The 13,134-nt window shown below is 35.1% G+C and overlaps 2 protein-coding genes across 2 annotated transcripts; one reads left to right on the forward strand and one right to left on the reverse strand.

The window, feature by feature from the left end:
• Positions 265-4,216, forward strand: LOC107613563 (probable boron transporter 7). Its single transcript, XM_016315630.2, has 12 exons — positions 265-464; positions 547-629; positions 771-963; positions 1,072-1,210; positions 1,305-1,470; positions 1,588-1,754; positions 1,903-2,076; positions 2,180-2,275; positions 2,398-2,514; positions 2,608-2,915; positions 3,097-3,376; positions 3,517-4,216. The coding sequence occupies exons 1-12, from the start codon at positions 361-363 to the stop codon at positions 3,775-3,777; spliced, it is 2,088 nt and encodes a 695-aa protein (XP_016171116.1). The 5' UTR covers positions 265-360; the 3' UTR covers positions 3,778-4,216.
• Positions 5,193-11,376, reverse strand: LOC107611658 (potassium channel AKT1-like). The gene is given in 13 exon segments (XM_021110013.1): positions 5,193-5,598; positions 5,844-6,026; positions 6,029-6,400; positions 6,722-6,797; positions 6,921-7,115; positions 7,416-7,601; positions 7,703-7,738; positions 8,251-8,349; positions 8,635-8,880; positions 9,173-9,484; positions 9,567-9,624; positions 10,037-10,402; positions 10,923-11,376. Coding segments are annotated over 13 exon segments (2,649 nt in total). The 5' UTR covers positions 11,174-11,376; the 3' UTR covers positions 5,193-5,329.

A 13,134-nucleotide genomic window follows, 5' to 3' on the forward strand; every position in this document is an offset into this window, starting at 1 on the left:
AGAGTGAGTATGAATAAAAAGAATTAATTGGAGAATGAGTTCCAACATTTCCCATATTTTTCTTGTTTTTAATGCTTGAGCTGTCTGATGAAATGCAAATTTGATCACATTCACATGTATCCAACTGTTTCTACCCATTTTTTAAAGTTTCAATATTGTCCATTTTGGACTATTGCCGTTTTCTTTTTCTCTGTCACACATGACATACCCCACCTTATACCTCTGTCTGTGTCATGTCTTTTTCTCTTCTTATAATAAAAAAGTTAAAAACCTCATTAGTGATTATAGCCTATCATTTTTTCATGCTCTCTCTGTTTCTTTACTCACCTTCACTTCAACTACTAGCATTATTCATCAGAAATGGGGAAGATGGGAACCCCATTTAAGGGAATAATTCAAGATGTAAAAGGAAGAGCTGAATGCTACAAGCAAGATTGGGTTTTGTCATTCTGCTCTGGTCTAAGGTACCATTTTCTTTTTTCTTTTTCGTTTTTGGTTTTTTTGTCCCCTTCAATTAATCAGCAACTTCTATGGTTTGTGAATTAGATTATTGGCTCCAACATTCTACATATTCTTTGCTTCTGCTCTCCCTGTCATTGCTTTTGGAGAACAACTAAGTAGAGATACAGGTAAAATATTATAGTAATTTTAAGGTTGTGTTTGGAACAATTGAGATAGAGACACTAGACTCTTTCTTTTTAACACTACTGAGACAATTATAGTGCTTACAACTTTTTTTCTTTTTTTTTTTTGGTTTTATTTTTAATCAGATGGAAGCTTGAGCACTGTAGAAGCATTGGCATCTACTGCAATTTGTGGAATTATTCACTCTATAATTGGTGGCCAGCCTTTGTTGATTGTAGGAGTTGCTGAACCAACTGTTATAATGTACAGTTATCTCTACAATTTCAGCAAGAAAACACCTGAACTTGGTGCAAAACTCTTTCTGCCTTGGGCTGGATGGTATGATATGATAATTAACTCTACTATCCTTACTTTTAGGGCTTTCAAATAACTTTATTTTCTCATGTAAGTATCATATATGTAATTCTATTGCATATGTATTGACAGGGTTAATGTATGGAGTGCACTCTTCTTGATTGTGCTTGGGATTTTTAATGCTTGCACTGTGATCACGAGGTTTACAAGGGTTGCGGGGGAGTTGTTCGGCATGCTAATTACTGTTCTTTTCTTTCAACAGGCTATTAAGGTATTGTTTCCTTGCTTCCTTGCATGATAATACATTTGTGAACTTGGCACTTGATAGATAGATCTTACAATTGTTTGATTTGAATGAACCACAGGGATTGGTTGAGGAGTTCGGCACGCCGAAGAATGAAAACCAGTTGGCAGAAGAGTTTCAATTCCAATGGAGGTACATTAATGGATTGCTTGGAATCATTTTCTCTTTTGGAGTACTTGTCACTTCCCTTAAAACCAGAAAAGCAAGAACATGGCTATATGGAACAGGTAAATTTCTACATATTTACCACTTTAGACCTTACACAAAATGTTCTAATCATATATTTGTTTATCTGGTTTTCCCCCCTTAAAATACACTTAATTGTGGCATTCAACTCGATGCAGGGTGGCTACGAAGTTTTATTGCAGATTATGGGGTTCCATTGATGGTAGTGTTATGGACTGCACTGTCTTATGTTGTGCCAGGCAAAGTTCCCGAAGGTGTTCCTCGAAGGTTGGTTTCTCCGCTTCCTTGGGAATCTGCATCTCTGTATCACTGGACAGTAGTGAAGGTATTGCTAAACTATTAGTATCCAGTGCCATGTGCACACACTACTTTAAAACTAGATGTTGGTGTTCAACATTGTAAACTTCATGTGCTGATTATTTTCATTGTGGCAAATCCTTGTTTCCATCTAATAGTTACTGTAAAACCTGCAGGATATGGGGCAGGTTCCTTTTCTTTACATAGTTGCGGCAATTATTCCGGCTTTCATGATAGCAGGACTATACTTTTTCGATCATAGTGTATCTTCCCAGATGGCTCAACAGGAGGAATTCAATCTTCAAAAGCCATCTGCCTATCACTATGATATGTTTCTGCTTGGAATAATGGTAGGTTGTTCTGTTTTATCCCAAATCCTGCTTCTTATAAGTTATAATAGCTTGGCTTCATTCTATGCCGACGAAGTATATGAACTAAACTTATTGTCTTTAGACTTTGATTTGCGGTCTTCTTGGCCTTCCTCCATCAAATGGAGTCATTCCGCAATCTCCCATGCATACAAAGAGTTTGGCAGTTCTTAGAAAGCAGGTAGGCATCATCCCCCCTAACAAAAAACCCCGCCGCGTTCACTTTTTGCATCAAGTCACTTTGTCCTTGTTCTATAGATATCAACTCAACTTAGATTTGTGTACTACATTGTCAATTTTCAGTTGATCCGAAAGGAAGTGGTAAAAAGTGCCAAGGAATGCATTAAGCTGAAAAAGACAAAGTCTGAAATATATGGCAAGATGCAGGCTGTCTTTGAAGAGATGGATACAGATCCTACTGTCAGTTTTGTTGGTTTGATATCTTTGCATCTTCAATCATTGTTGCAGGTATATTCAAGAGTAATTCAATGGTAGTTTTTGGTTTTTGTGTAGGCCAAAGAGTTGGAGAATTTGAAGGAAGCTGTAATGAACCCTGATGCCAAGGATGGTACAAAGAAAAATTTTGATCTTGAGGAGCACATAGATGACTATCTACCAGTCCGGGTTAATGAGCAAAGAATGACCAACTTAATGCAGTCCCTTCTGATTGGCCTCTCAGTTTTGGCCATCTCTATTATCAAAAGGATACCTACCTCGGTTTTATGGGGATATTTCGCTTACATGGCAATCGATAGTCTACCAGGGAATCAGTTTTGGGAAAGGATATTGCTTCTCTTCATCGCTCCAAGACGACGTTCTAGGTAAAGTAACCTTTTAATTATGTCAAAAAGAGAATATGCCAAAGATCCAACACTTTTAGTAGAAAATATGAAAAGTTGGCTTGTTGTTTCAAATGCAAGGCAAATGTAAGGGAAAAATGTTAGTCACCTAACATTTCCATATACTTGAGAAGCTAATTTTGTAATCATTTTTTATGAGCAGAATTTTGGAAGGTTCTCATGCCTCATTTGTGGAGACAGTACCATTCAAGACCATAGCTGCTTTTACCGGCTTCCAGTTAGCATATTTCGCAGTCTGTTATGGAATGACATGGATACCTATAGGTGGAATTTTGTTTCCACTACCATTCTTCCTTCTCATACTTGTAAGGGAGCACCTGCTTCCAAGACTCTTCAAACCTCGAGATCTTCAAGAACTAGACGCTTCCGAATATGAGGAGATTCTTGGTGCTCCACGCGGTTCCCTTAGTATGTCACTGCAGGTAAGATTCATTGTCTATGTTGCTTGGACTACAATACATGTGTTTTTCTTTGTCTATGTTGCTTGGACTACAATCCATGTGTTGTTCTTGTATAGTTTCGCCCTTCGATTAAGAACATGGAAATGTTTTTCTTTGTTTAGGATAAGGAACCGGGCAATAGCGATGAGAGTGTAGAAGATTATTGTGATGCTGAGATATTGGATGAGATGACAACCAGTAGGGGAGAGTTGAAACTCAGAGCTGTGAGCTTCAATGATGGGAACTCCAACAATGATGGAGATCGCAGTTTCAATGTTAGAAATCGCAGCTTCAATGTTAGAAATCGCCGCAGCTTCAATGCTAGATACCGCCACAGTTTCAATGATAGATACCTCCATAGCTTCAATGGAAATGCTGTTTGAATATCTTTGCATTCACCATTTTCTAAGATGCAGAATGGGGTTTTTGATGTTATTGTAGTGTGTTCTGAAGACATGAATGCTCAAGATTGATGTGTAGATGGTTAAGGTTGAAGATTATACTCTGTGGAACAAGAAAGGATTACAGGAAAATGGGAAAGAAAGAACTGAGTCATGTGGGGTAGAGGGAAATTAAAAGACTGATATGAATATGAATGATGGTAAGAACAAAGAAATTAGAAAATACATAGAAAAAAAATGTAGAAGCTATTATTATTATTATTATTAATGAGTAGTCATTCTTTTGTTGTTTATTCGACATCATAAAAATTATCATTTTATTATCAGATTCAATAGTGAGATTTCTCACTAGCAAGTATGTGATGGTGTATGGTCATTTTTTTGCTTTGGGTCATTGTTATAATAAGATTTGTAAAACTTATTTTTTGTCCGCACAGGACAACACACTCTTCTTTATTATTGGAATAAGGTAATTCCTATTTTAATCTCTCAAATCTAATTGATAAGTTAATCTAGTTATTATTAAAATAATCAATTGTGCTTTTTATTTTAAAAAAATGACTCTCATTAGTGTAGTACTGCGTGAGCAGATTGACACATGCTTTTTTAATTGTAGTCAGTATAACATCTAAAATTAGTTATGTGACTTAATTAGTGCTTATTAATTTTGATTTAATTAATTTCTATTAAGTCGCAAAACTAGAAATTCCATAGGAAGGAGCCAAACAAAAACAAAATATAATCTATAAAATTATATCTTAAGACATTAGTTATATTTTATCGTATTATATAAAAGTTAAGGTTTTAAGATATATTTTAAAAATTTTGATTTTTTTAAAATATGTTCGATGATATTTCATAAAACTAAAATCATCAACAATCATATTTGAAGGGGATTTTTGAAACAATCTAACTTTTAATACAAAATTGTTTAATAGGTTATTTAATTAATAGATTGTTCAATAACATTTTGAATATTATTCATTAAATTTGAAATAAGATAATTAGAATTTAATTTATTGTATGTTCTCTCTTTTCTCTGGAAAAAGTCAATATTTTTTGTTTTAGAGATTTTTAATCCAAGCTATATATATTTTGTCTCTCTCCCAAAGCACACATTAAAAAACGTACTTGTCTCAATAACAACACACAACGCTAATTTATGTTTTTTCTAATGACTAACTCTCAATTTTCCAAGGGTGGCAAGAGAAAAAGGTTAATTGGTCAGTCTTACTCTTGAATTTTATTGTGTTTGCACAAATAAATGTTTTCTTATAAGGAAGAAATAAGAATATGGTATATAGTGCTATTATATGTGTACAGAAAATTGGTCACCAAATCAGCTATCTTTATAAAATACATATTAAAATATAAAATATACATTAAAAATAAGTTAAACAATATATGTATTTATACATAAATATATAGCAATTGATTTGGTGGCCAATTTTTATTGTGTAGATAGCATTTTTGATTTCCAAATGATGCATCCCTAATAAAAAGAATGATTTGTTAGCAAAATTAGCTTCCCTCTTCATTTATGTGCAATAATAAGATGATCACCATCTCTTATGAGATTTATGTCATCCACTTCAGCTCCTTCTTTGGTCAAAATTTTGACAGCAGTAAAGTCAAACATTTTAGCTCCAATATCTAGCAGTTCCTGAATGGTATTTGGCAGCATAACAAGCTTTCCAGCATGTTCACCCTTTTCAGGACAACTTAATGTCAATCTGCCAACAAAGTCATCCTTGTTCAACCTATGATTGTTAAATTTTTTGGATGCCTCACGCTCTCTTTGATCTGTATAGTCATAATGGAAACAAAATTCATCACTCTGATAGCCAAAAAACCAAAGAAAAATCTTCATTTGTGTTCTTTCTGTTCTCTTGCATTTATCTAAAACCATCTTGAAAACTATATGCAAAAAAATTTTGCACTTTCCTTTGTAAACATTTGTCTAAACATGCGGCAGTTTGTTTGCTTTCTAAATTTAGTTCTACAGTTTATAAGAGCAAGTTGTTTGAAGGTTAATTTGATATACTTACTATGGTTAGCTGCCGACATCATCCCAAAAATGGAATTGTTAAAATTGTTGTTTCTTCTTCTTTTAGTATTGTCAAAGAACATATCTTCTGGATTGCGTGGCGAGTGGAACTGTCCAATGTTTGTTTGGGGAATACTACGCATAGTTGGTTCACTTTGGTACCTTCCAAGGTTAGGCAAGTGNTCTCTCCAATCTTCTGAAACATACTTTTGATTTCATCATGGTCTTGTTGATCCGCCAAGGTCCTTGGAGTCCAGCCGGTAGCGTCTTGCAGATCAATGTTGGCTCCTTTTTCGACAAGGAACTTTGTCATTTGGAGGTTTCCTTCACACACTGCAGTGTGAAGAGCAGTGGTTCCATTGTGTGTGGGTTGTGTCACATCCCAACCATATTGACAAATTCTATTGAGCAGTTCCATGCTATTTTTCTCAACAGCAATGCATGCCAGGTGGCCTGCATCGGCAGGTTCTAACACTGCACCATGCTCCAGAAGGAGTTTCACAATGGAGTCGTTACCACTTATAAGTGCTTCAAACAGTGGAAGATTTCCTTCCTTATCTGTATAGTAACAATGTAAGTACCAAAAGAGTCATTTGCTAAATTGCATTCAATTGTCTCCCATATGATCTTAGTTTAGCACTTTTTTTTCATTCTTGAAATGTAATGGCAAGTAGCACTAAGTATTGTTTGGTATTTGTCTCAATATACATATATATAAACACTGACAAAACACAACTTTTTCTTGTTTGGTTTTGTTTCTGTGTCTCTGTATTTCTATTATAAGACACTTATCAAACGCAACTAAGTCATTTGTAGTACCGAAAGTTTCTGTGTTTCATAAATAATTGCAGTTTCAGACAGGACAGGACTGAAGAGTACCTCTGATGTTGGGATCAGCATCATATTCCAGAAGCACAGATATACACTTCTCATTGCCTTTAGAAGCTGCAATATGCTGTTACATGTGAAAGCAAAGTTGTAAGATTCTAGTGTTTTCTACTTTTCTTACATGTATGTATAATTGTGCATGCATGTATGTGAAGGTGTGTTTGCTCAAAAGGGGAGAAACACTACAAACCAGCGGTGTCCTTCCATCTGGGTCGCCTTCATTTGGATCCATACCCTTCTTCAGCAGCCGTTGCAACAATATATCATCATTTCGGTTTACTGCAAAGCATGTGCTGATAGGCAAATCCAATTTACCACGTGCCAGCATGGCCTCTGTCTCTCGGAAAATAATATCCATTCCTGGTGCCTGGGATTCATGCAAATGCTGCGAAAAGAAGACATTGGTTCACAATGTCGAACCTAGAACAATTTTATTTTGATATTGTAACATTGAATTTTGATTTCTAAGGGGTAGAAATAAGCAAGTTTGTGTAGGGTGAAATAGGATGGTAGCTTAATAGTTTTGATATATGGTCTGTATTTCGTTGTTCAACAAAGTTGAATAAATTCTAAGAAAAGATCGTGGAGTATGATAAAGTAGAATCAATAAAAAATGTGAAGGTTGATGAGCAAATGTTTATGTGAAAGAAACTAAAGGGCATTTAAAAAATTTAGAATCATGTACCTTAAGAAAATTGTTCATCATAATTGTCCCATCTCCAACATTGGAGTGAGCAAGATTTATAAATGTAGTCCGGCTCAAGCGCAGAAGTTGGCACAATCGTTTGGTCCGAACTGTAAACATCTGGGGCCTGTAACATAAAACTCCAACTTCTCCAACTAATTCTCCTGCCTTTATCTCACCAACTACCTATAGTTATAACCACACATCTTCTTAGTGATAGAAACATGTTTTCCTGCTGTCTCTAATGTGGGTGATGATTCATGATGCTTAATCACAAATAAACTTGCCTGTTCAGTTCTATTCTGTCCTTTGAGAATAACTTCCTAGTGAAAGTTCAGTATGTTAGTACAGAATTCCACATGCAGTAAAAAGGAAAAGGAAAATTTAGCTAATAAAACAAAGATCTCTTATAACATTCTTCACATATATGTAATTTCATTTGTAACAATATTCAATGGGTTTGTTGAAATAGCATATAATGTTGACACAACTGGTTCTATTTCCAAATACGGTGGACTGTTACTGATGCAGTGATGCACTCTATGATCGCAAAATAAAATTTGAATTTGGGTAAGCCCATGCCCATATTTGACTCCATTTAATGGGCAAGGCTTAGCTGTAATGGAAATTGCTTCACATGCTGAAGCAAATTGATTCAGGCCGAATGACCTCAGGAAACAATAAATAAAAAAAAAATTCAACAAGATTAGTTATATAAATCCTTGGTCCATACACATCTTAGAAACTGGAAATCAAACAACATACAAATTATACATTACACACCAATCAAAGCATAAATGGACTTAGGGGAAAATTGAGGGGGTTAGTGACTTACCACAGCACCAGTGACCAATACATAGAAGTCTGTTGGTGCTTCATTCTGCAAAATCACATCTTCCTTTGGAGGAAAATACTCGGGCTTCATCTCTGAGACCTACAAAATTGAGAGAGTTCAAGGTATGCACTGGGAATATGTTCATCATCATCCAATTAACAATGACTAACAAGGAGCCGATATACATGTATAGACAAAATTTTCTTTTCGCTTTTTTTTTTTACTTTTTGCGAATCATAAACTCATGCGATAAGCAGATTAGACCAGAAATGAGTGATATAACCAAAACACAATATATGATTCTCAGTTTGGTGTCTGAAATAGTTTCCCAATGTTTAGTCTTAAACACCGTGGTAACGAAGTAGACCAGAGAGAAAATATTACCAGTTGAAAAAGCAGATCATGTGACACCCCATTAAACAAGTAGATATCCTCCAAAAGTTCATAGAATAGGTAATGAGAGATGCTAGAACGAATAGCTTTCGGGAGTAATTCGATAATCTCTTGCTGCTGCAGCCCTTCTATATCAGTTCTGTACTTCATATGCAAATGTGCAATCATCTGTTCTTGCATGAGAACAGGCAATTTATTCCGTTTGGCAAAACTTGTCACAGCTTGAATTGTGTCTCTCTGATATGCACAACATGTATTCAAGAAAACCAAACATCAGAAGTACAATCAAATTAGCAATGAACCTCTTAGGAAGATAATGATCTAGAATCAAAATAACTTCAAGAAATAGGTACACGATTCAGGACATGATGACGGATACAAATAGAAAAATAGGAAAATGTCTCCTAAGACAAAATTTGTCCAATTTGATATCTTGAACCACTTACTAAAAGAAGCCATATAAGTCTTTGAAAATATAAAGATTTATGTGCGGCTCAACAAGTAAAGGGTCAAGGCAGAATATACTTACATATTTCCTAGTTCTGCTTGTCCCATGAACGACCAAATTTGTCATGTTACCTATGAGATATGCAGTTAGCCCAAGATTGAAGAGCATATAGAAAGTATCAAAAAGAGTCTCCCTTGTGTTCGTAGGATGTAGATCTCCATAACCAACCGTTGTAAGAGTTGCTATGGACCAGTAAATTGATGCTATATAGAGATTTGTGACACTATGATCATCGACTTCCGGAAGAAGCGAAAGCCATGTTTGTCCGGTTTCACGATTCAGAGTGATAAAATGGAAAATGCAAGCAGCAAAATGAGCTGCGAATAATGTAACCTACAAATTCCAAGGCACCAACAATAATAAGTCCAATATGAGACTCAAGTTGCTTTATAAAATGGTAAAAGCAAACACTTACACAGATCAGTTTTGAGCAGCGAACCCAGAAGTAATTATAATGCCTGTCCTTCTCTAATCTAACACAAAGAAGGTAAAATGGGAGGATATGGCCTAATCAGTTCTTTACAAGATCAAAGATAAAAATGTGCTATCAGTTTAATTTGAATTGGCAAAAAGAATTACCCCTCCTCCAGTTCACAATGTTTGTCACCCTAAACCTAAAGAAGTTTTCTTTATTCAATATATAAGTCATACTCACATCTTTTCTCCTCCAAACAATGTTAAGCATAATAAACAATGAAGCTTTCTATAACATAATTATTCAATAAGGGTGTGTAGGTAAACAAATTTTTAACCAATTCTTGATTGTGAATTCCTTAGTTACTGGGAAAACAACTTGATAACTACCTTGGCTTTTAATCTAACTGCCACACAAAATGCAATTGCAGGACATATGAAACATCGAGCGTAATAATTGTTCTACGTTACCTTGCAAACAAGGCACTGACTCGGCGAAGACGCCAAAGGCGAAGCATGTTGAAGTAAGCATATTTTTTCAGGGCAGCGGGCAAAAACCTATGAGCAACTTCAGAGGGGATAGTGGAGATGACATCTAAAGCCAACCATGATTTGGCATACCTCAAAGCAATTAGGCTTTTATCATCAACTAGCAAATAGGTAGTCTTGTCTAGGTATGCAACAAAGAAGGTGAGAACAATGTCAACAGCAAAGAATCCATTGACAACATTGTCAGCTACGAAGATTGCGACCATTTTTTGGTTAAGGAATGCAAATTCAAAGGGACAAACCCATGCATTATAGAACACCAAGAACACCAGAAATGTCTGCCAAAGTCTGCAACGTATCAGTTACCAACCATCAAACATGTGGTACGCACATGAAAGAAGACAGCATAATCAAGCAACTTAACTAATATTACTTCCTCCATTTAACAGAATCATATCTAAATACAATTTTTTTGTATTTAGAATTAATAGAACAAAAGTATTAATGTCATAATAAATTAAGGGAAAGCTTAGTTCATTAATTATTCTGAAGAACTCTTATCCGCTAATGGGAGCTATCCAATGGGAATTGAACTATCCAATACTAACAACGCAATATGCCACTTAATTGATTAATTAATTAAATTAAACTAAATCTAACAAGAATTTAACCTAAGTTATGCTTAAGCTTAACCATATATAACACAATGTTAACAATCTCAACCTCACACTTGCCCTGTGTATATATATCTTGAGTCTGAAACACTTCTTCAGATCTAACAAAACAACACAAAATATGTTCCTCTATCTATCCATCTATATAATATGCGTGTGTGCGTGCGTGCGCACGCCCTTGTATATGTCCGTACCTGTAATTGTGGTTGAAGGGAGAAACAATGTAAGGACGGAGCTTGAGTCTGTGGGAAGTGGAGCCGAGCGAGGGAAGAGGAAGACCGGCGAGGCTGTATTGGCTTCCTTCATAATCAAACTCCGCAATGTGATCCCTCCTTTGGCTCTCAGGAAAGGTGTCTTCTTCGTCCTCGTCGTCGTCACCACCACGGGCACCACCACACAATCTTGCAAATACCTTCTTTCCACGCCTTCTCATTTTTCTTTTCATTCGTCTTTATTTTCCGTATTGAGAACAAGAAAGAGCTACTTTCTTGTGTGGGCGATTGAACCACGCGCCGTGGCTTGTTTAGGACAAAATGAGAACTGCATGCATGGCGTTGTGTGGTTAGTTAGTTACGTTAGTTAGTGTCTACATTGTGCGTGGCGTAACCAACGCGAATGAAAAGTAAATTGTAAACAAATTTCCAAGACTATTTCGGTTGGATGATTTTGAAGGTGGAATATCTGGTGAAATATTAACACAGAATATAATTAATAATTAAATCCAAAAACTATTAATTAATAAATGGATTTAGTTAAAAAATGTTTAAAAGATATTTGTTAATGTTAGAAACAAGAGACTGAGAGAATGATGTGAAAAGTGTATTATTGATACAATAAATTTTCGGTCCTATCTTAGACAACAAAAGCCAAATTCAGAATTGGGAAAAATCTCCTTATAACTAAAGGAAGGAAGTTAATTAAAACAACTGAGGGAAAAAAATTAAAAGAAAAACCAAAAAAAAAAAAGGGGAAAATCATGCTAAGTCTTGTTTTTTGTCTAAAACTCAGTGCAACAAATTCATGGCTTGCTTGAAGACTTGTTGAGGAGAAACGATTTTGTTCTCAAAGATCTTTAGACCATTTTCAGTAGGAACTCATCTCAGTCCTTATTTATGGCTTACCTGTCATAAAAAGTAACTTCACATCAGCTTTTGTGTCATAAACGGTAAATAAGAACTCAAAGCATCTCTTTCTTCTCCATTAGAATTTTTATTATAATTATTACTAATTTAATTATTATTTTATTATTTAATATAATTATTTAATTATTTTAGATTTTATATTATTATTTTTTTAAAATAATTTGCCAAATGGCAAGTTATTATTGGTTAACTTAAGTCCCTATTTAGAGGGACTCCCTCACCTTGAGACCCGTGCGGGAACTCATTCCTTCTCTCCTCCAATGGTTAGAGTTCCTATGTGTCAGAAAAAAGTGAAAGAGGAACTCACCATTGTAGATGCTCTTAATTTTTTGGCTCTCCAATTCTTCTAACACAATATCGCTGCGAACACCAAGTTCTTCATCTTTTGGGGCGTTTGGTTCGATTGATTTGCCATCTGCAACCACCATGATGGTTTCAGAGGCTAAGAGAAGGGGGGGTTGAATCTTAGCCCCCTTTTTTGTTGCTAACACTTGCTGAACTCAGAGGAGACTTTTCTGTTTTGGCTCGTCTTTGGACATGATTCCCTATCAAATCAAAGTCAAGTTCTCTCTCATGTTTCCAATGCTAGCTTATTAAGTTTTGAAATCCATTCTTAGCAAGCAATGGAATCCGTTGGAAAGCATGAAGCCAATTTGCTTTCTTAGTTTCGGACCAGGCTTGGAACCATTCATCACTAATAAGACTTGGGCTTGTAGTATTGAAATTAAAGCTGGCCCAATTAGTTAACATTTGCTTTCCTGATGAATTTTTGGATCAAGCATATAACACATAAGAAAGCATCTGTTTGGGCTTGCAACAATAATATTTATTTTAGCCCATTTAATATTTCAGCCTCATGGTATGAGAAACATGTAGCAAGATTGATCATTGGGTTTAAACCAGAAACTCATTTTTCGGCCCAACATAAAATCTGCACAACAAAATTATTAATTTAGTAAGTATGAGTTAAGATCTAATTAATAATTTTGTAATTAAATATTTTAATAATGTTTGTTCATCATCAAAATTAAATAAGAGTTTTCCAAACTCATCAATCTCCCCCTTGATAACAAACATTATTAAAATTGAAATGGAAAGAAATTTAGATATTGAGTAAAGAATACTCCCTTTGAATTTGAATTTCTCCCCCTTTCTAAATGTCACATAGCTCCCCTTTGATGCATGCTTATTTTACCAAGGGAAGCACTAACCTGTAACATTTAAATCAAGCTTCAAGTAACAATGTTATTTATCATATTTTATG

The sequence above is a fragment of the Arachis ipaensis genome, chromosome B08 (genome assembly GCF_000816755.2).
Source record: "Arachis ipaensis cultivar K30076 chromosome B08, Araip1.1, whole genome shotgun sequence".
Classification (NCBI taxonomy): domain Eukaryota; kingdom Viridiplantae; phylum Streptophyta; class Magnoliopsida; order Fabales; family Fabaceae; genus Arachis; species Arachis ipaensis.